This window comes from Spea bombifrons, chromosome 5 (genome assembly GCF_027358695.1).
Source record: "Spea bombifrons isolate aSpeBom1 chromosome 5, aSpeBom1.2.pri, whole genome shotgun sequence".
In the NCBI taxonomy this organism is placed as follows: Eukaryota; Metazoa; Chordata; class Amphibia; order Anura; family Pelobatidae; genus Spea; species Spea bombifrons.
Genome location: NC_071091.1, coordinates 34,821,425 through 34,842,651, shown reverse-complemented (window position 1 = coordinate 34,842,651; position 21,227 = coordinate 34,821,425). Strand labels below are relative to the sequence as shown.

The 21,227-nt window shown below is 38.7% G+C and overlaps 1 protein-coding gene across 1 annotated transcript in view; it reads right to left on the bottom strand.

Moving 5' to 3' along the window:
- The window catches only part of CNTNAP2 (contactin associated protein 2), a 650,026-nt gene that overhangs the window by 6,203 nt on the left and 622,596 nt on the right, over window positions 1-21,227 (bottom strand). Inside the window, exon 22 of the mRNA XM_053467334.1 lies at window positions 6,394-6,621. Coding sequence (XP_053323309.1) covers window positions 6,394-6,621 — 228 coding nt within the window. The remainder of the gene's footprint in view (window positions 1-6,393; window positions 6,622-21,227) is intronic.

Sequence of the window (21,227 nt, the reverse complement as noted above, 5' to 3'; positions counted from 1 at the left end):
ATGTTGCTCAATCAGTAAGGAGACTTTTGAGAAATAACATTGATTTTCTCTATTCATTCCGAAGGGCCAACCCTGGCAGGTTTCTTCAGCCAGAAGGGCTGAGTTGGCCCTGTATAATGTATAATTCAGGGTGTGAGACTTTGAAGAAATCTCTCATATTTAACTACACATTATACAAGGCTAGCCAAGCTCTTCCTGCATCAGAAGCTCTCTGCAGATGGCTCTTCATAATGTATAGTGAAGTCAAGGAGCTGAATACAAGTCTCCTGTTTACTTTGAACAGAACCCCAAAGTGACATTAATGAGATGAAACTGCTACTCTTCTGCCAACCTTAGTGAATAAACCTTAAGATTATGGTAATATGGTTCTATCTGCATGTTTGAGCTCCTGTCTCATCCAAACATATGATGGGTCTGGTTGATCCGTAAATGCATCAGTAAACATTGGAAGAATAAACAAAAATGTGGTGTTTGAAATTACTTAAAGTAACAATATTATAATGCCACAAAAATGGAGTCCACACTGGTAGTCTTTATGGTTTTTTTAGTAACTTGGTGTCAGGGATGGAGAACAGGCTTGGCGTTTTTCTCATAACCTCAGAATCTAAATATGCTGCTCACAATAGTTTAAAAAATGCCAATCGTGTTACTGAACCATTTCTGCTGACATGGATCATATGCTAATTATAAAGCAGGAATCCAAAGGTAGGAATCCAATTAAAATATACCCTAGAAGAATCAGTTGCTTAATGGTAAATATTGTGGGGCAGGGTAGAGCTTTATATGTAACGTTTATAAAGCAGTGTCATAAGACACGTCATCATATGCCAGTATTTTGTCTCAGCACAATGCATGGTAGCTGGACAGGTAAGGTATGTGAATGGTCCTGCACCTTGCCCTGCCACTAACAATGCCCCCAACACCATCTGAAATATTAAGGCGTATGAGGCAAGAGTGTGTCGGTATCCTTATGAGTGGGTCTGTGTATATCAGAATAGCAGTATGGATTTACGTGTGTTGGTAGTTGCTATGCCTCAAATTGGACAAAATCAGTTTGGCTTTTTAGATGAATTATTTGAACATTTGTGTCCCATTTGCTTAATACAAGTGAGTGCAGCTAACGGAGTGCGTCTCAGGTTCCCAGTAAAAGCGCAAAAGCCAGTGCGGGAATGACATTATGAGTACTCTTCATAGATGTTTAACTTATTGTATAATGTACTTTAATAACATACCATATACTTCACGATATGTAAAGAATCTTGGTTTTGTCATCTATCAGTAGACCTAGCTAGCAATGATCAGTGGCTCCAATTTAAACTATATTTTTTATTTTATACATACCAGTAATCTGCTGATTTATACTAGAAAAAAACATTGCAAGTGTGACTACCACAACTGTGTTTAGTTTATTCACCTTTATATAAAAAACAAACACCTTTAATATAGTCCAATTGTGTTAGAAAAGCAAATATTTTGTCATCAATGTAAACTAAGTCAACTCCTACGCCTTTACCCCTTGTGTCCCTTTTTTATAATAGTGAACCAGCATGTTTGCAATCAATATGTCCTTTGGGCTATGTTATTTACTGAAAACTGCTGAGAAAAATCTATTTAGTAAATCACATTCTGCTCTTCTTCCGTCGTTATTGCTGCAATCACAAAAAAAGCTAATCAGTTAAGCTAAGAGGACTAGCGTCTACAGTGAAAGTTGCCTTCAGTAATCACAGTCATGCCAAGGAAATCAATGAATGTTCTTACCAGCAGTGTGTGGCTCTTCAATGATTTGTTAAAAATGTAAAGCTAAACCCTTATGTCTCATAACGGGGTGACTCGCCAATAACTATACACTGAAAAACTCAACTATGAAGAAAGGCTAGACGAGTCTAGACACCAAGCCCTACTGCAGCCCTACACTCTTTATTAGTTATGGCTGGATAAACTCCATCTGGCCTCTGGCAATGTATCCATGTTCATACTACCGGAAGCGAGTGAGGACCAGTGCTCTCGCTGCTTCACTTATATAGTTCCAACACCGTCTTACATTCAATAACAATCTAAAATAACTAGTGGTATTGTAAGTTATTGTATCATACTATATGTTTTAAATGAGTTACTGCAAGCATATTTTATATATATAGTATCTGGATCCTTGTATCTACTGTATGCAGACATGCCAGATATAAAGGTCTTCTATCTAAAGAGCGCATGCAATGTTTTATAGGCGATTTGATGATAATGGATATTACTGTATCACAAGAGTCTCAGCAGGTGTTACCGTTCCCTGCAAGTGTGGGCTAAAGCGTAATGGGTCCCTTTAATCATGCTTTTGTTAAAGTCCCCACAGTGTAAAATAGCCTTTGATCAGATGTGTGGAAACGGTTTTGCATGAACTGTACAGAACTGAGAGCCTCTCAATAAGATTTCGAGAAAGCTTGGCCCCTTGCTTCATTCATGCAGGCTTTGTATTCAAGAGCTACAGAAGGTTGATAATTCATCCCTAGGGTGGTCTTTCACTGGATTCAGCAGGGGGCTGACATAACTTGAAAATCCCTTTAGCCTCACGTTATTGTAGGTTTCTTCAGAGTACAAAGTAAGGCCATATTGTTGTGACCGCAGCATTCTAATTCAAATCTGGAATGAATGCAGTAATACCCCAGGAAGGTACTAAAGGTGGGGTCTACCAAAAGCCCACTTTTGAATATAAATCAAACATTAATAGAAAAAACTATAGTGTGAATATTGAGCAAAAACATCATCTGCCCCAAGGTCTGTAATCTGTGATCTTTCATCGCCGAATATCTGAAACATAAGCAAAGTGTCGCTACGATCAGCACAAGCCAATAAAGAAATCTTAACCATTTCCTTTTTAAAAGAAATGTATTGAGGGCATAGCTTCGCTCCTAGAAGGGAAATAATAAATAAAGCTGTAAACCGTGGCATCAGTATTCCGCTTATAGTTGTATATTTATTTGTCACCTGGGAAATCGTCCAATTTTTTTTTAAACTTAAGCTGTTTTTCTTTGCGCCAGATGCGTTTCATATATTGGATACATTAATAACATGAGACTAGAAAGTTATTTTGAGACAACAGCAGATGAATGACGCGATAAAGAAAGCCTTGTTAACATAATGTGGCCAATTACTTAATGGGTGTGCGCGTTGTAATTAATGCAATTGTCAAGGCAGATAAGGCAAAGAGATGAATTAACGCTTGCGTTCTGATCAATGAAACAGAAGGCAAACATTATTGTAGCTCTGCACTGGAAGATTTCATTGGTTGCTTTGGCCATATAAATATACAGAAAAAGGCACACCAGCTAGCAAGAAATAACAAAATAAGCAAATATATAAGAATACAGTGCAACACTCCAACCTGTGCTCACAGGTATAGGTCAATGAAATATTTAAATATGGAGGTGCACTCAAATTAAATAAAGAAGAAAAGGAAGAAATAATTCCACAATGAGCAAATTACTTTATTGATCCCCTAGGAAGGGGATCTCTTCCGCATTTTCTGCTCTTCTGCCATTTATGTATTGATTTTTCTATATTTATTTATGCTCTAGTAGCATTATTGTGCTCAATAAAGTATTTTGCTCATTGTGGAATTATCTGTTCCTTTTCTTCTTTATTTAATTTGCGTGCACCTCTATATTTATATATTGCTTTGGCAATGTGACCACCCCTTAATCAGTATACCTTACCCCCCAATCAGTAGAGCATTGATATGATGTTACACACAGCACGTGTCCTATTGGTATGGATGCACCATTGATCGGATCGATTCTAGATTTTTAGAGGTCGGGAACAAACTTATGTGGGGGAGAAAAAGATCTAACTAAAATAGTTTGTTGTGGGGATGCTATGAAATGGAAAACAGGAAGCCTATATTTTAATTGAATACAAGACTTGATCTTTTAACGACAGAAATTCTGGTCATTGACAGCAACATTTAAATAGGGATTGTCAAAGATTTTGTACGTAAATGAAATACAATTGGAAGCACTACTAATAATACATACATCCAAAGGGTATGACAAAACTAGAGCTGACAGACTAAGGCTAGGTTTACACTTGGGTTTTTGTCCTGCGTTATTTTCTTGATGAAAAACGCCAAGAAAACTGCCACTGCATTTACCTGCGTTTTGGCGTTTTTTCTGGAGTTTTAGCCTTTCTGTGGAAATTGCTTTTTTGACATTAGGCAGTTTTTCCAGCCTTTACACGTTAGAATTGTCACCCAGCTAAAAGGAATTAGGATAAATGGCAAGTATCTGCCCCCTCCTGATGTAATTTCCTTGGTAGAGTTCTACTTAAACACGCCCCGGCGGACCCTTTTGTCTCTTTTCTGTGGTTTGTAAGGCATGCTTTATTCCGAATGTCTGCTCCTCTAGGAAGATTGACCCCAAATGATGGTGCAAATTGTTTGCTGTTGCTTTTGGCACGCAGGATCCAGTTGGTTTGTTTGTAATGGCATGTTTGTTCCCAATGGTGTAAAATTCAATATGAACTTTGTTTTGTGTGAAACTGTTTGTTTCCAGCCTATTTCTCGTAGGACACACAGATACTGGGTCCATCCTCTGCATTGTAAGTGTGGAAAAAAACGCCATAAAAAACGCCAAGGCAAAACCCACATGGCTTTTTCATGGCGTTTTTTCTCTCCCATAGACTTCTATTGGAGTGTCAACATGCTGCGATTTTGAAAAACTGCCACAGAGCCCAAAAAAGCAGAAAAACGCCAAAGAGGACTGAAAAAACGCCAAACAGAAAAACGCCAAGTGGATATGGCATTCTGCAATTTCCTATTGAAGAACAGCTAACATCTGGCCGCAGCGATTTTTCACTAATAAAACGCTATGTGGCTGAATTGGCGTTATTATGGGCGTTTTTAGCCCAAGTGGAAACCTAGCCTAAGACAACCAAAATATAATATCCCTTTAAAATTATATTCATAGTTACACAGTTAATTAGGTTGCAAAAAAAGACATAGTCCGCCAAGTTCAACCATTCCACAAACCCATATTAGTTGATCCAGAAGAAATTAAGAAGACTCACCCTGGATCAACATTATCTTATCTACTTTTACTCATGAAAATCCTTTATACACTTCATAGAAAGACATCTAAATGTGATTAAATTGGCTAAAACAAATTCAGATGCCAGTCTATTCCACAATTTAATATCCCTAAGAGCAAAGGAACCTTCTCTATGTTTATGTTTAAGCTGAAATCTCCTTTCTTCTAATTTTAAGGGATGCTCATGTGTTGTGTGGAAGGTACAACTTAAAAAGAGATTTGCAAAAAGATCTTTGTATCGACCTTAGACAATAACAATTTGGACAGCCTTTCTTCAAAGCTGAAATTTTGAATCCTTTAATCCATTTTTGTAGCCCTTCTCTGAACTCTTTCTATTTCCAGTATGTCTGATTTTGTACTGGTGCCCAAACAGCACTGCATATTCTAGATGCGGTTTAACGACTGACTTATAAAGTGGCAAAATTATATACTGATCTCTTAAACCTATTCCGCTTTTATTACATGCCAGCATCTTGCTTCCATATTTAATCAGTGGCTTTGTTTTATTAATATGAAAGCAAAGTAGTCAACCACTAGTATTAACCTCTGACTGTTCAACTTTTTCAAACCTGTCTTTGTTTCATGCTTAGACCTGTCATCTATTAAAAACTCTGTCCCTTTAAACATCTGAATGAAAATCGCATCCATCGGACGTATGTGTGTAATTCTAACCATGCTTCCAAACATTTCAAAAAACCTGAGGGCTATGTCACCTTTGCAATTTGGTAGGTCATCTAAAACAACCTTATATTATTATTGTTTGTAAGCAGATTAACAGCAGTTTAAATACCAGTAACAGAGTTTTGTCTTCGGCTATATACTGTGATACACTCATGCAAACCTGTTCTAAGAGCTGACTGTTAAATAAAGATAAAGACTTCACAGAAACACTTTCCATAAAGTTGACTGCATCTACAGCAACCACGCAGTTGGGAAAGTGTTTCTGCAAATTGTTTCTGTTGTATATTGACATCTTTGGAATTAGAGACTCCAGTGATGCCCAGCTTGGTATTTGAGGTGAATTATTTTACGTTTACTTCATTGTCTCTTATTGTGTCAAGGAATTTAGGTCTAAAAATACACTACTGTGGCGAGTCCTTGGAGCATGCATTGGTTTAGAAGTACATTTTTAGTTGGTAATTTAAAGCTTTCCATCTGCCAATACATAATGACTAGGTGTGCTATGTTCCTACTTGAGACATTTAATTATAAAACTGTCATTTGGAGTCCCTGTATAAAGCAACCCTCAGAATGCTTTTTATGAATATGTACATGCATGCATCATCACATACACAATATCAAATCAAGCAGGTTTGACTACCTGAGTTGAGATGCCAGGGATCTGTGTTGGAAGTCATTGGAGGGATGGTAAGTGGGGATGCTCCGCAGTTGGATTCCACAAGCTCTCCTTGTATGTAGACCTGGGTATTGTTGTTAGGCCTTAAAGCTGCTTTAAGTGGTGCAATTAGGTTGAACTGGACTCTGGAGAGACAGCCGCTGAATCCTGGAGTGTTGTATGAATGGATCTCCTGATCTATTGTCCCCGTCTCTAGAGCAAAATAGAAAACTGATGCGTCAACAACCCAATGCATTTTAGGTACAATGTAGAAGAGCATGCTCAGTAAATCTTGATCACAGTCTGCAAGAAAAATTACATTTCATGCGGCAACATTATCTGCATTGCAGTAGAGTTTATAACCTTCTCCTGGGATATAGCCTATGTTGGATAAACATGCTAAACAAACAATACAATAATCACAGTACAACCAGCTTTTCTCATTGTGACACTTGGATACAAGAAAACAAACATACAAACAGGTCAGTATGGCATTACGGTATTGTATGCAATGAATATGTGAATATATAAGTGTATATAATATTTTCGGGTCACCAAGTACCGTATTTGCTCGATTATAAGACGACCCTGATTATAAGACGACCCCCCAAAATCTGAATATTAACTTAGGAAAAAAAGAAAAAGCCTGAATATAAGACGACCCTAAAGGAAAAAAGTTTTACCAGTAAATGTTAATTCATGTAAACTATTTTTTTTAATAAAAGCTATGATTGAGAAAAATATTTTTTTTTTGTTTTTATTTCTTGTATTTTCCAACCTGCCCCCCAGTTACGCACATCTGCCCCCAGGCTTGCCGCACCAATATGGCACTGTGGCCCATGATATGCCTTTTAACCCTCTATATGCCACTGTGCCCCATGGTATGCCTTTTGACCCCCTATGTGCCACTCTGCCTCCAGAAATGCCTTATACCCCTATATCCCATTCTGGCATTTAGGGGGTTAAAATGCATATTATGGGGCAGAGTGGCATATAGGGAGGTATAAGGCATTCCAGGAGGCAGAGTGGCATTAAGGGAGTTAAAAGGCATTATATAGAGCACTCTGCCTCCAGAAATGCCTTATACCCCTATATGCCACTCTGGCATTTAGGGGGTTAAAAGGCATATTATGGGGCAGAGTGGCATATAGGGAGGTATAAGGCATTTCAGGAGGCAGAGTGCTCTATTAAATGCCCCCTTAACGCCACTCTGCCTCCTGAAATGCCTTATACCTCCCTATATGCCACTCTGCCCCATAATATGCCTTTTAACCCCCTAAGTGCCAGAGTGGCATATAGGGGTGTAAGGCATCACACACACACACACACACACACACACACACACACACACACACACACACACACACTTACCGGTGCTTCCAATTTCCTGCTGCATTGCCGGGGCAGCGGGTTGACGTCTCATTCCGCGGCAGCCGGAAGGAGGTGGAGTTGGCAGCGGGGGTTTGTATGCGTCCGTCGCAAATACCTTCCCCGGCTGTCAGGGATCAGGAACTCTGGAACTCTAATCTCTGACAGTCGGGGAAGGTATTTGCGACGGACGCATACAAACCCCCGCTGCCAACTTCACCTCCGGAAGCACCGGTAAGTGTGTGGGGAGGGGGGGGGCGACGACAGGAGGATCCAGGTCCCCTGCAGCGGTGCGGGGGATCTGGATCTTAGTCTACTAATCAGACCTCTATTTGAGGTCTGATTAGAAGACGACCCCGATTATAAGACGAGGGGTATTTTTCAGAGCATTTGCTCTGAAAAAAACCTCGTCTTATAATCGAGCAAATACGGTATGTTCTGTTCTCCAAGTTCTCCAAGTGTACACTTATATTTTCACTGATCATATGGATGTCTGCAGGAGAAGAAAACACTAGTGCTTATCTCCCATCTACTGCTGGTGTGTCCATCCAAGAGGCTCAGATACAGAAAACCAAAAACACAATTTGGCAAACAATGTACTCAATGTATGAAACAACTATAAAGGGTAGCACAGGCATTTTCCAGTTTTAAGGGGGGTACCTAGAGTATTTGGCACCCGGGGCAGATCCTATATTTTTTTGCACCCCCCCATCAGCTCTTCAATGTTATCTACGTATTATTTATTTAAATTAGGTTTTCCAAAAGACCATATAACAGGTCATTCTTCAGGATCAGGGGCAGCTCTAGGTTTTTGATGGCCCTAACTAAGAGAATTTATACAACCGATGAACACAAAATTTAGGATTTAACATTAAACAAACCTGCATTATAATGAAATAACTTCATAAGGAATCTGCACTACACATGTAAAAGTCCTAAATTTGAAGCTCCAGGGGCCTATTAGATGACTGGGGCCCTAAATAGTTTCTTAATATTCTTATAAAGTAGTGCAACCCCTATTGCAGATGCCACTTCTATAGTCACTAGCAGAAGAGCTCACATAACATGTCTTTCGAAAAACAAAGGCAATTAAAATGGTAATTACAATTAAGTCATAAGCTTTTCTTTAATTAGGGGACATATTTTGTTTATATATATGTAATTGCAAACCCAACTAAAAGTCTAAACAAGCTTGTTCATAAATATCCATATCATGTCTCGTTTGATATACTCAGGCCAAAACACCCACTCATATCAAATTGGCAAATGGTCTAGAGAAATTAAGGTTAATTTACAGCAGATTAATGACAAAACCATTGCATGCAATTGTGGCTGAGGGACTGCAATAAAGTAAAACACATCAAAGACATTTGAAAGTGAAATGCAGCAATTTGTGGTCGATATCTGAGTCTGGCTTCTTGCAACTATGACGCCTTCTGAGTTTGCTAAATTCAATGGCATACCACAGGCTGGAATTATAATTCCAGCACAGCGCTTCTCATCCTGTGATAGTGGAATGAAACACATTACTGTCCTTATCTCCAATCGCACCAATATCAGGATCAGTCAGACTAAAGGCTTTTTACATTTAAGCTTCAAAGAATCAACGACAATGGAGTCTCAATAGAGCTACACTTTCTAAATAATTATTCATGTTTAAGTATTAGCATGTTTGACAAAAGTTTTATGCATGTAAGAAACTTGTGGAATAAACTTACATAAAAATACGCATTGCGTCCAAAGAGCGTTTGTTTTTTAGTATACAACAAGTAATGTAACAAATAATTTGAACAGTATTATAATGCAATGATCAATAAAGTGCTTTTATGTATGTGCGTTTGATAAGACCAGTAATGTGTATTTCGGAACACTATAACAAGATTTCATCTTACTAGTACCAGGCCTGGACTGCCCATGTGGCACATTAGGCAAATGCCTAGAGGGCTACTGGTCATCGATGCCCCATACTCTAGCTGAAGATCAGGTGCTGCAGTGTTTATGCTCACATAGGATGTGGCTGATCATTTCCAGCCTCTGGCTGCACAACAGTTGAGCATAAAGACAAAGCGTTCGGCTGTGCATATCCAGCTGTCGCCTGCACCAGTTTTCAGGCGGCCGCTGGGCTTAAAGGGATCAGCAGTTTGGTCCTGGTAGTTACCTCTCCTTCTACAGGGCTGACACTGCCATATAAAAGTGTCCTGCCACTGAATTAGATACATCCTTCATAGTACTCTTGAATGTCACCCCACAAGAACGCAGAAGCCATTTTACATTCTTGTGCCTTGGTTTGAATTACCAGAAAATATGTTCTTAATGTCTTGTTCAAATCATTGTAAAAAAGTTTAAATAGAGTTTAAGATGCAAATGGAGCCATAAGTGCAATTCCAATGGCTCCACCAGGGGAAAGGATGCCTTAACAGTCAAATCCCTACTGTGAAATTGCATGTTGATATATTGCGTTAGAGTGTTGGAACAGATGGAGAACAGGGCACATTAGAAAAAATGGTAAGCTGATGGCGGTATAAACAAAATCTACAATTTAATACTCCTTTGTTAAATGAAATGTTAGTTAAAAGCACAATCATGATGGTTACAACTGTGGTAAAATGGAACAGTTCTTTGGGAAAGTCACATCTCTTTCAAGTTAATGTATGTTAGTATGTCCAACAGTCTATCTTGCCAGTGACATTGATAGTGTCATGACGGAGTTCATAAAATAGCAAAATAAACTGTTGGATGCAAATAACCTTGTGAAATACCCCCCAAAGTTCCCTTTTGCTCCTTCCCTCAAGGGTACTGGATGCTATTTTTAATTTTATATCAACATACCATATCAGCATTTCTATTGCCCCAATTATTCTTGCTGATTCAAGGTTCATGAATGTATCTGACTTTTCTTTAAAGAATCCCCAAAAATTCTGTGCATATAAAAGTACTTTAAAGACAAGGCAGTGCTGGCACTTTAAGGCCAGCAGACACCTGATGACATCAGCGCTGCCGATGCCTGTATACGCATGGCCGAATGCTACGTTTGTATGCTTACGTAGCATGGGGCTGGTCACATGCAGTTGCCGCCTGAACAGCAGGTCGGGTGAGTGTTTGGAGCTGTCGGGCAACGGGCATTTGGGTGGGGTGTCTCGTTAGACCCCCAGGATCTCCTGCATGAGCGACAACTAGAACTGTCTGGTGGCTTAGTGTCCGTTGAACACATCTCGTGTAAGGTGGGGATTGAGAAAAGAGGCAAATGCATATGGGAGAATTCTGCAGACTCCCTTCACAAATTTGTTAATAACTATAAAGGATGCAAATGCATTTTTCCCAGCAAGTTTAGTCAAAGCAGCTGTTTTTCTGAATAATTGGTGTTTGCTGTGATTACACATTTTGAAAGCACAGATATCCAAATCATTGTTGCCATACTGCTATTTTAATAAGGGATGTCCATTGCAAAGATAGACTGTATTGTGTGTAATGTAGCTTTCAGTAAGCATTTTCCATTCATTGCCTAATTAAAATTAAAAAGAACTGACAGCAAAACCACCGTTAAGTGAATGGATTCTCTGCTGTCAATAACGATTCTCCTAGACCTAATATAGTTTTTTCTATTTTAGTGATAAAAGGAATCTATACTTAAAAATAACCATGTAGCCAGTTGGGACAAAAATTAAGTCCTCTATCCTCTGTAACTCTGTTGAATATCCTCTGTAACAATACAGAAACTCAGCAGTATTCTCTAGGTATGTATTGATCATCTGTCTTTCTATCACTCAGGTGGTTAAACCTGTAATCTTAAGATATCAATGAGAGTCTTGAATCAATGTGTGTTCAAGGCGATGGAATGGAACCTCAAACACCATTAACCTTGACTTACACAAGAGAGTAGAGAGAGCTTTGAATTTAATAAAGCTATTCTGTAATGAGTTTAGGTGAATCATATAAGTAGCATTTACTCATTATATTGTCTCATAAATCCTGTTTCCTTGAAATGCTCTGTGATTAATAATAAGGCTGAATAACTTTTGTGGGGATTATATATAAAAACATACCTCTGGTGAAAGTCTATTTAGACCATTCCATTGGTTGCTATAGTGACAAGGCCATTTTTGAACGTTTGCAAGAGAATCGGTTTTTATTATTTTTGAACCCAATGTTCTTATGTGCTTAAGGAAAGCAAGGTTAGACAACAAACCTATATCAATGTATGGGTCTTTTAAGAAAATGCTTGTATCTTCAGGTTCATCAATATTTGTGGTATCATCACAGGGGGCCTTCTAAAGTCCCCCGATTAGTTTTTTTAGCAATTGCATTAAAAATAATTCTCTATTAAAAATGGTACAGGTATTCCAGGTTCATGAGTTAATATATTAAATGCAGGTTCTACCTTCTTACGTTTTCTAATTCCATTAATGTTCGATTAGAACATTTTTTTTTAAAGCTATGATGTACTAGGCACAGTGGGTATATATTGGGATCATCTTATAGAACATACACATGCATTGTCTGGAGCCTCTCTAACCAGAGGACAGTTTGTCCTTCGCAGGGAAGTGAGAATGCGTGTGTTGGCACTGTGGGGCTTGCTGAAATGTTAAAGCAAGTACATCACTAGATGATACTTTATAACATACCCAAGAGAAAACCTAAATGATAGCTAGGTTTATGTGAAAATATAAGGAACTGACATTTACATTAAAGAACCACTCCAGTCCTATTTTCATGATGTTTTGTATACTGGAGTTCATTTTGCATTGAAACAAATGCATTTTACAGAAAGTAAATCTGTGCAGGCACTGCTTGCTTAATGGTGTTCTGTCTTATTTAACACCTCACGGCTGCCCCTACTGAAACCAGGAAATGTAAGCTTAAAGCATACTTAAGTACACTTCCTCCACATGCTCCTTTGCTCACTAGCACATCCATTGAAGTCAATGTGAGCTGAAAGCGAAATAAATGTTAGTGGGAGTAGCAGAAGCTGAAGACACGCTTGCTAGTTGAACATCAATACTCGGTTAGCATGCCAGTTTTTAGCAGTCGCTACTTCCATTGATTTTAGGTAGATGTTCGTTTTGCTTGGTTCCTAGTTTCCTTTATGTGCACAGCCTGTGGTAAATTAGGTCTCCACTGCTCTAGGGTGTCTCCTCTCATAGCTGGACTTACGACTTCACAGGGTGGTACTAGAAAACTCTGACTTCAGACGTTAGGCCCAAAATAGTGTTTTTAGCATCACATGGACATTGGGACATTGGATGCCATTTGCAGCATTTTATTTATTACTTATAATTATATAGTGGCAGCAAATTCCGTTGTGCTGTTACAATCAGAGGAATAATTTCAAATCACACACAATAACAAACTGGTACAAAAGGAGAAGAGGGCCCTGCCCCTGCAAGCTTACAATCTAATCGATGGTTGAGGGGGAAATGAAACAGTAGAGAGGACTACTTGGATGGGGATGAGTTGATAGGGACAAGATGATCTGAAGAGGTTGTTGATCGTTCAGATGGCTTGATTAGGATGATGGCTGAGAGTGTTCAGAGGAAAGGCTGTACGCTTCTCGAAAAAGGTGGGACAGTTAACAAATGGGATTGTGATTTGTAGAGATGAGATGTTTTCACCCGAGTGGTTAGTGGTAGGGAGGGCATGAGGAAAGAAAAGAATGGCATGTGAGCTTAGGTAGGGTGATGGCAGAAGGGAGGGAGAGATGTGGACTGTAGAGAAATTGTCAAGGGGAACGGGAGATGAAATATGTATAAGGAGTAGGGAAAAAGAAACAAAGAGTAAAAACATGTAGGGGTTCATAGTAAGGATCCGGGTCATTGGGACAAGAGATTAGGTGGGTTACCTGCTGATTGCACAGGGTGATGTGTTGCAGTTTTACATTGCAAACTATGTTGTGTGTGACATAATCAGAAGGATGAGTTTCACAAGCACAAGAGGACTACTAACATATTGAATGCTTCATTAAAAAGTTTAATTATTTCAAATTGAACAACTGACAAATTTTATGGATGTGTGCAGGGAGTATTTTATTTGACTTGGACAAACCCTGGAGTTTAATCAGTGATTTTGTAGGGGTTTGCTTTGTGATGAAACACCTCATCTCACCTACCTCACTACACATTATGACAAGTCAACCCCACCCCATTCCTCCTGCTTGCCCCTGCAAGGGGTAAGATGACTTAACATATCTCCTCCAGGAGACTATACATTAGGACTAGCAGTCCTTGCAAGAAAAGCCTTCTAGATTTGGCCTGTTAAAAACGCATACATAAATTGATGAGTTGAAAGTTTTATCTAATTGCAACTTCCCATCCAAATTACAACTTCATGAGTACATTTCCGTAATGTTTTACATATTTCTTGCAAAATTGAAATTAAATGACTTAGATTGTAAACACCAAAATATAGTCTGCTTATTCTCTTCTGTGTGCTACATGGTTTCCTGGGTAAGTGTTCACGGCATGTTGACTGCATGCTTTTGAGCAATAATGCAAATTGCCAGCTCAAGCGCTGCAGAGAACATAGACCCCCAACCAATAAGTGTAAAACATTACGCATTATTTACAGCTAAAGTGTTTTATTATGTCATATGCGTAACTGGAGTGATGGAACCCTATGTAAAGTTACTGTTATGATGTCATATATTAAAGTGGATACATATTATCAGGTCCCGAGACGCTACTGTAATTGATGCTAAAAGGGACATGACCTCAAGAATGTCTCTTCACACGTAAATTGCAAATGCTTTTAGAAACACAGCTGAATAAACCAGGGGGAGCAAAGACCCTCTTATCTACTAATCTATATTCTGCAACAGTCCTAAAAACCGATACAACTGCATACATGAGAGACCTAATAAACAGCAATGGCACGTGAAATCTTTATATGTGAATAGTTAATGCATATGTATGATGATATCATTGTATTTTAGGTCTCATAGGTAAATAGCAGAGAACAGAAAGCTCGCGGGAGCTCGGCTGTTTTAATTATGAAATAAATCATGTACTTTGTGATAACCGCACATCACGAGAGGTAACTGGGAGCCTAATGCCATGTGCGGTTTGTAACAAAAGCAGCGCTGAGAATTATTGATTGACACTTTCCTGCTGCTAAACCCATGCTGTATTTAGACAGAGAGATACTGTGCGCCAGTCATTAACCCTCCTAATGCCACGATAACTACCAAATTGCACAAAAAAAGGATTATAGGATGCTTTTTAATAAAATCACAAACAACCTTTGATAGAGCGTAGCCATCAAAGGAATAACAGTAGAAAAAAATACACAAATCATATAATGTAACTATACAAAAAGAATATATATATATATTTATATGATGGTGGATACAAATATGCATATATAATGTTTGATATTCATTAACTCTTGCCAAGGAAATGCACACAACATGTTATAGGCCCACTGTTAGCCAATATAGTCATTATAATAAGCATATTATATGTCTAATGAAGGAAGCAGGGTATTACAAAGAACTTGCTCACAAATCAACCTTACACACTACGAAATGGGAAATGTAATAATACATAGAACCTATGAATCTAACATAATTCTTGATGTGCCCATTTCTTTTGAAAACACACAACACAGTGTTACAGAATGCATTATTATTTTATAATACCAATGTGGTCTCGAGTTATCAAGGTGATGGTATTAACATGTGAATTTCCAACATGCTTCAACCAAGAGCAATCATGCTAATCTGAAATGGTAATCTGAAATGAATGGGACTGGCTACTGGCACTTCTTTTTAAATACAATAAAATGAAATGAAATGTTGAACTTACTATGCCTGGTGTCTAACTTGCCTCGTGTGCTTGCTGGGTGGGTGCTGCTAGATGCTCCTGTACTGCAGCATCCTTCAGTCTCATGGATCCTACAGCATTAGGCTATTAATGTACTCAGAGATGCAGGTGAAAGGCTGCCTGCAAAACAGTGCATGGAGCCCAGGGACCAGCTTTACCCAGGGCTTGGTCTGTGCATGTGGAAAATAAGGACTGGATTTCCACCCAATGATATATAGAGTTGTGATTGATTTTTTTTTATAATGCAGCTATTCTGTTATATCCAACGCAGATGTGTGCATTAATTGACATTGCTGTTTTTTTGTCTTTAATATATTTCTTACATGAGTAGAACAAGAGGACAGAAAATCATTATAAAGATAATTTTTATACTAATTTTATAATAATCATGTAGTTTGTAACATTAATTAAATCCTTTTTCTGCCCCAGTGTTTACATGAAATATATAATGTTGCACTAATATTTATTTATATAGAACCATCATATTATGCATCGCTGTACAATGGGTGTGTGTATGTGTATATATATATATATATATATATATATATATATAAATATATACAGAGGTCCCAAGTCTCCTGGAAATATGGTGGTTTCTCCATGACACACACTCTCCCTCAATGACTCCCTGACACACACTCTCCCTCAATGACTCCCTGACACACACTCTCTCTCAGTGACACCCTACCTTCTCAGATTCTGCTTCCCTGTCGCATTTTTCTACAGCTCTGTTTCTTCTCTTGCGTCTTCTTGGTCTTCTCCTTCTCCCTGGTATCAGTTCCATTAACCAGGCCGCCCAAAGCGGTTCCCTTAAAAAAGCGAAGCTTCCGCGCACACCCTCTGCTGTGATTGGAGGAATGGGGAGAGGCTGTTCCTGTCATGTGTGCTGTGGCTCCACCCTTTTGTGGAAGTACTCCAAGAGTCTATTATTCTACCCTGCCCTTTTGAGAAAGCGCAGAGGAGCTTTGGTTCACGGAGTTGATGTTGGGAAGAAGAAGACAAAGAGAAGACAGAAGAACAAGAAGAGAAAAGAGAAGAAGTGGAGCTGCAGAAAAGGAGACAGAAGGGGGAGCATTGAGAGAGAACGTGAGAGAGTTTAACCCCTTAAGGACAGTGGGTTGTCCTTAAACCCATTAAAAACAATGTATTCTGAGCCCATACATGTTCGAGCTTTGTCATTAAGGGGTTAAGAGAGCATGAGAGAGAGAGAGAGAGAGAGTGAGAGTGAAAAAGTAACAAAATGTAAATTAGAATTTGTTTGTTTCCCCGGGGTTCCTCCCTGTTTGCAGAGCCCTCAGACTACTTACCAATCTCCCTGAAGCCCATTATCCAACCTTGGGGCCTCTCTGGATAGCTTTGTGTCTATCCCATGCATGTTTATATTCCCTTACTGTATAAGCCTCGACCGCTTCTGATTGGAGGCTGTTTCATTTATTTACCACCCTCTCAGTAAAGTACGGTAAAACCCCCTAAAGTTACATCTGTTTTGTCCACAGACTGTAAATAGGACGAAGGCAATCTCATCCGCCTGTTAAATGCAGTGCAATATGGAAAGCTAAATTGTACATGTGAATAGTAAATGCACACATTGTTAGGATGTGTCGCAATATCTTTGTCCTCAGTGGATATATATATATATGGAAGCGATTCATGAGAGCCAAGCCTTATGCAGCACACTTAACTAAAGAAACAGTATAGATTAAATGCATATAGACAGTTCATAAAAAGATCCAGTTAGCACCGAAATGCTGTATAGATATTTGTCAGCTGTCACTTAATAGGTAAATAATTGTGATTTGATTTTCAGTGACAAGAAACAGAACATTTGGTGAAAGGTATTGAAATGTCCATATGGCATTTCATAAATGGTAACACAAAACATAAAGAAAAAAAAAATCACATACCCTCAGAAATAGGTATAGCTATACCTATATATGGAAAGAGACTATTGTTCTCTCTACCTCTCCCCCTGTCTCAATGTTCTAAGTCATCCACACAAGTGGAGCCGTTGGGTAATTCCTGCAGTCATGGGAATGGATCAATGGCGTGAACGTGATAGTCATTAAGCTCCAGGCTTTAGAATTAGCACAATGGCAAAAGGGTATTTAGTCTGCTGTGCTCAGAGCACAGGCAGCACGCAAAATCAGTGAGACAGCTGCCAGGAATATGTGACTGAATTGCATATGAAGGCTTTGTCGCCCAACCCGAAACTGCTACAGTTTTTATGGCCTTTTACATGCGATTTCAATCATACTTAAGTCAAAGTTTGGATCCTTTGGGAGTTCTTGTCACCACCCGTTTAGCTTCATGCCAGGCAGGCTTGTTTCATTTTAAATACAAAGCTGTTCTTCCATAATTCATCAAGTCTTTCTACTGTCCTTACAATTTATAAAATGGTGGTGGATCCGTGTCTAGGAGAAAAGCAACAAAAGATTGATTTACACTGTCCTAAATTCCCTTGGAGTTAGTCACTCAAAGTGCACCTTTTTCCAAGACGCTTCACCCACAAAATCACCCTACATAACACAGTCTCAAATATACGGCCAATGGACACTGGCCTATCTCCTCCAAAGGTGTCATTTCCAAAAAGACTAGACGCTTACAAAAATCAGCACTTTTTAGGGTTCTATTCAGCTTTATGAGGATTTTAAGGAAAGAAGAAATTCTCCTTTTTAATTCAGACAACTCCATGAACTAGATAATTCACTGGTTATTTTATTTAATGTGTTTCTGGGAATTACAAATCATCACCTCTCCCGACAATCTTGGAGGGGCTTTCAAATAATGGCAAATAAAAGTATGTTCATGTCACAGCTCTCTGGAGGCACTTGTTACTTAAGAGGTTTTTTTATGAACTTATTCTGTATCAACAGATTAGAAATATCATGGAAGGATGTTGTATTCAACTACTTTTTCAACCTTATTGCTATTTAACTATCACCTCAGGGTAGTCGTAATTCTAATAAACCTTTAAACATTATCAAAAGAGACCTGATTAGTTTTAGTATGATCTCTGCTGGTACTGCTACTCTTCATAATAATGTGGAAGGTTGAAGAGGTCAGCACTTTCAAGCCAGAAGAGAATTGTTTATTTGGACAGCTTGACATTTGGTAAAAGAATATTGATTTATTTCTATACATGTGTATGCATGCATGATTTAATGCAATCAGGTTTTTCCCCAAAAAAACAATAACTCCAATTTAATTTAAATTTTAGGCTTAGGAATTTTTTAAATAATATTTTTAAAGGGGTCTATTTCTTGCTAAATCTCTTCTGTATCATATACATAGACTTCATGGCAGTTCTCCAGCTGAAGTCTTCCTTGATAAACCTCCAGTGTTGGCAGCCAGATCTGGCTACAACATACTGCAAAACACTGTTCTGCCTCAAGGACATTCTAGAAAGTCACAATTTCATGCTGACAGCTTCTACTGTCATTACTGTCTACAGTTCTGTAGGGAAATTAATGGTGGCAATATGGCTGAGTGACAGAGTTGTTGTTTAATTTAAAATTGTATAGGGAACAATTTATTAAAATAATCACGATAAGAAGTGAGTTTTTATATTATGATACTACAATTGATTTTATATAACTAAGCAACAGACTAAAAATAATAGCATATGTGAATAGTAATAAAAATTAAATTACAGCTGCTCTATCAAGGGAAATTGTATATAGAGGTTGGTTTCATGACCGTTCTATGTAAATTTTATCCAACAAAAGCTTCGGAATGATTAGTAGGTGTTATGAAGTAATAGAAATTTTGGAAACTATATCACGTCAATGGCCAACCTCCACCAATCTTTAACAATTCGGCCATTTAATCTGACCTCCTTAGATTTCCATTACTTGTTAATTCTGTCCCTTCTGCTGTTTCCTGACTTACTGATGCTTGGGTTGTCCATCACTAAAACCCATGCCATAAACACACAATAAAAACAAAAATAAGGGTATATGTTAAATAAATGTATTTTGTATGTTTGATACCCCCATGCTTGGGTTTGTTGGGTTTTTTGGGAGGTAAAAGGCCACCTTTTGTGAGGTGTGCATTTTTTGGAATTTGGACATCTGGTTAGTCTGTGCCCATCAAATCATACCTTTTTTTATTCCCATGGGCATTTAGAATGCCAAAATTTTAACTCTTTGCATGCGACAAGTTTTGTGTATAGAGATATGTATATGTAAGATATAGAGCTAATTGTAGGACTTGCTCATAAAAAATGTTTTTGTGTGTATATATATATATATATATATATATATATATATATCAGGGGAGGGCTGGCAGCCTAAGGCCTGGGGGGCAAGTCTAGTCAACTGGCCCATTGCACCATCAAAGCGGCTGCGAGCGACATTGAAAGCGGCCGTCGTGCGGCAGTCACTCCACCAGCGCCTAATGAAATTAAAGTGGCCGGCGTGCAGGCACCGCATGCCTCAGCTCTTCATCACACCCCTTTTAAGACGAGGGAAGAGGAGCTGAGGCATGGCCATTGGGTCTGACAGCCGCATGATGCAGGGGCGTACCTAGAGTATTTGGCACCTGTGGCAGATCCTGTATGTGCCCCCCCCCCCCACACACACTTTAAAACTGCATAGTTTCTATGGTTAGGCAAACATTGACAGGGGTACAGCATAATTGTTATCATTATATACTTAGGGATTATGTGGTACCACCGTCAATGTGTGCCTATACATTGAGCCAGACACTGACAACCCCTATCACTATATACTACGCCAAACATTGATGTGGTGTAGGCTTACCACTTTAGTGACTGGCATAGTATATAGTAGGGATGCACCGAAATGAAAATTCTGGACTGAAACTAAAAATTCAGCATTCACTTGGCCAAAATTGAAAAAAAAAAACAAAAAAAACCTTATATATATAACAACAATCACAATCCTATCATGTCCAGGTTCTAGCATGTGCTGGCTGACTTAGCATGATAGGAGTGTGATTGCTGTTTGCAATTATATATATAAATATATATATATATTAATACTGTCATTGAATTATTCTGTCCAATAAAAGTGTTAACACACTGAAGTTGGACCAAAAAATAATTTATAACAGCAATCACACTCCTATCATGCCTAGGCAGCCACTACATGCTGGAATCTGGGCATGAAAGGAATGTGATTACGGACTCCCTATGCCAAGCTATCCCCCAACACTTACACATCCATGCTATCTGAAACCCTCATTCACAAACATTCATCATAACACCCATCACTCTCACACACTTACATTCAGCATAACACCCATCACTCTCACACACTTACATTCAGCATAACACCCATCACTCTCACACACTTACATTCAGCATAACACCCATCACTCTCACACACTTACATTTAGCATAACACCCATCACTCTCATACACTTACATTCAGCATAACACCCATTACTCTCACACACTTACATTCAGCATAACACCCATCACTCTCACACACTTACATTCAGCATAACACCCATCACTCTCACACACTTACATTCAGCATAACACCCATCACTCTCACACACTTACATTCAGCGTAACACCCATCACTCTCACACACGTACATTTAGCATAACACCCATCACTCTCACACACTTACATTCAGCATAACACCCATCACTCTCACACACTTACATTTA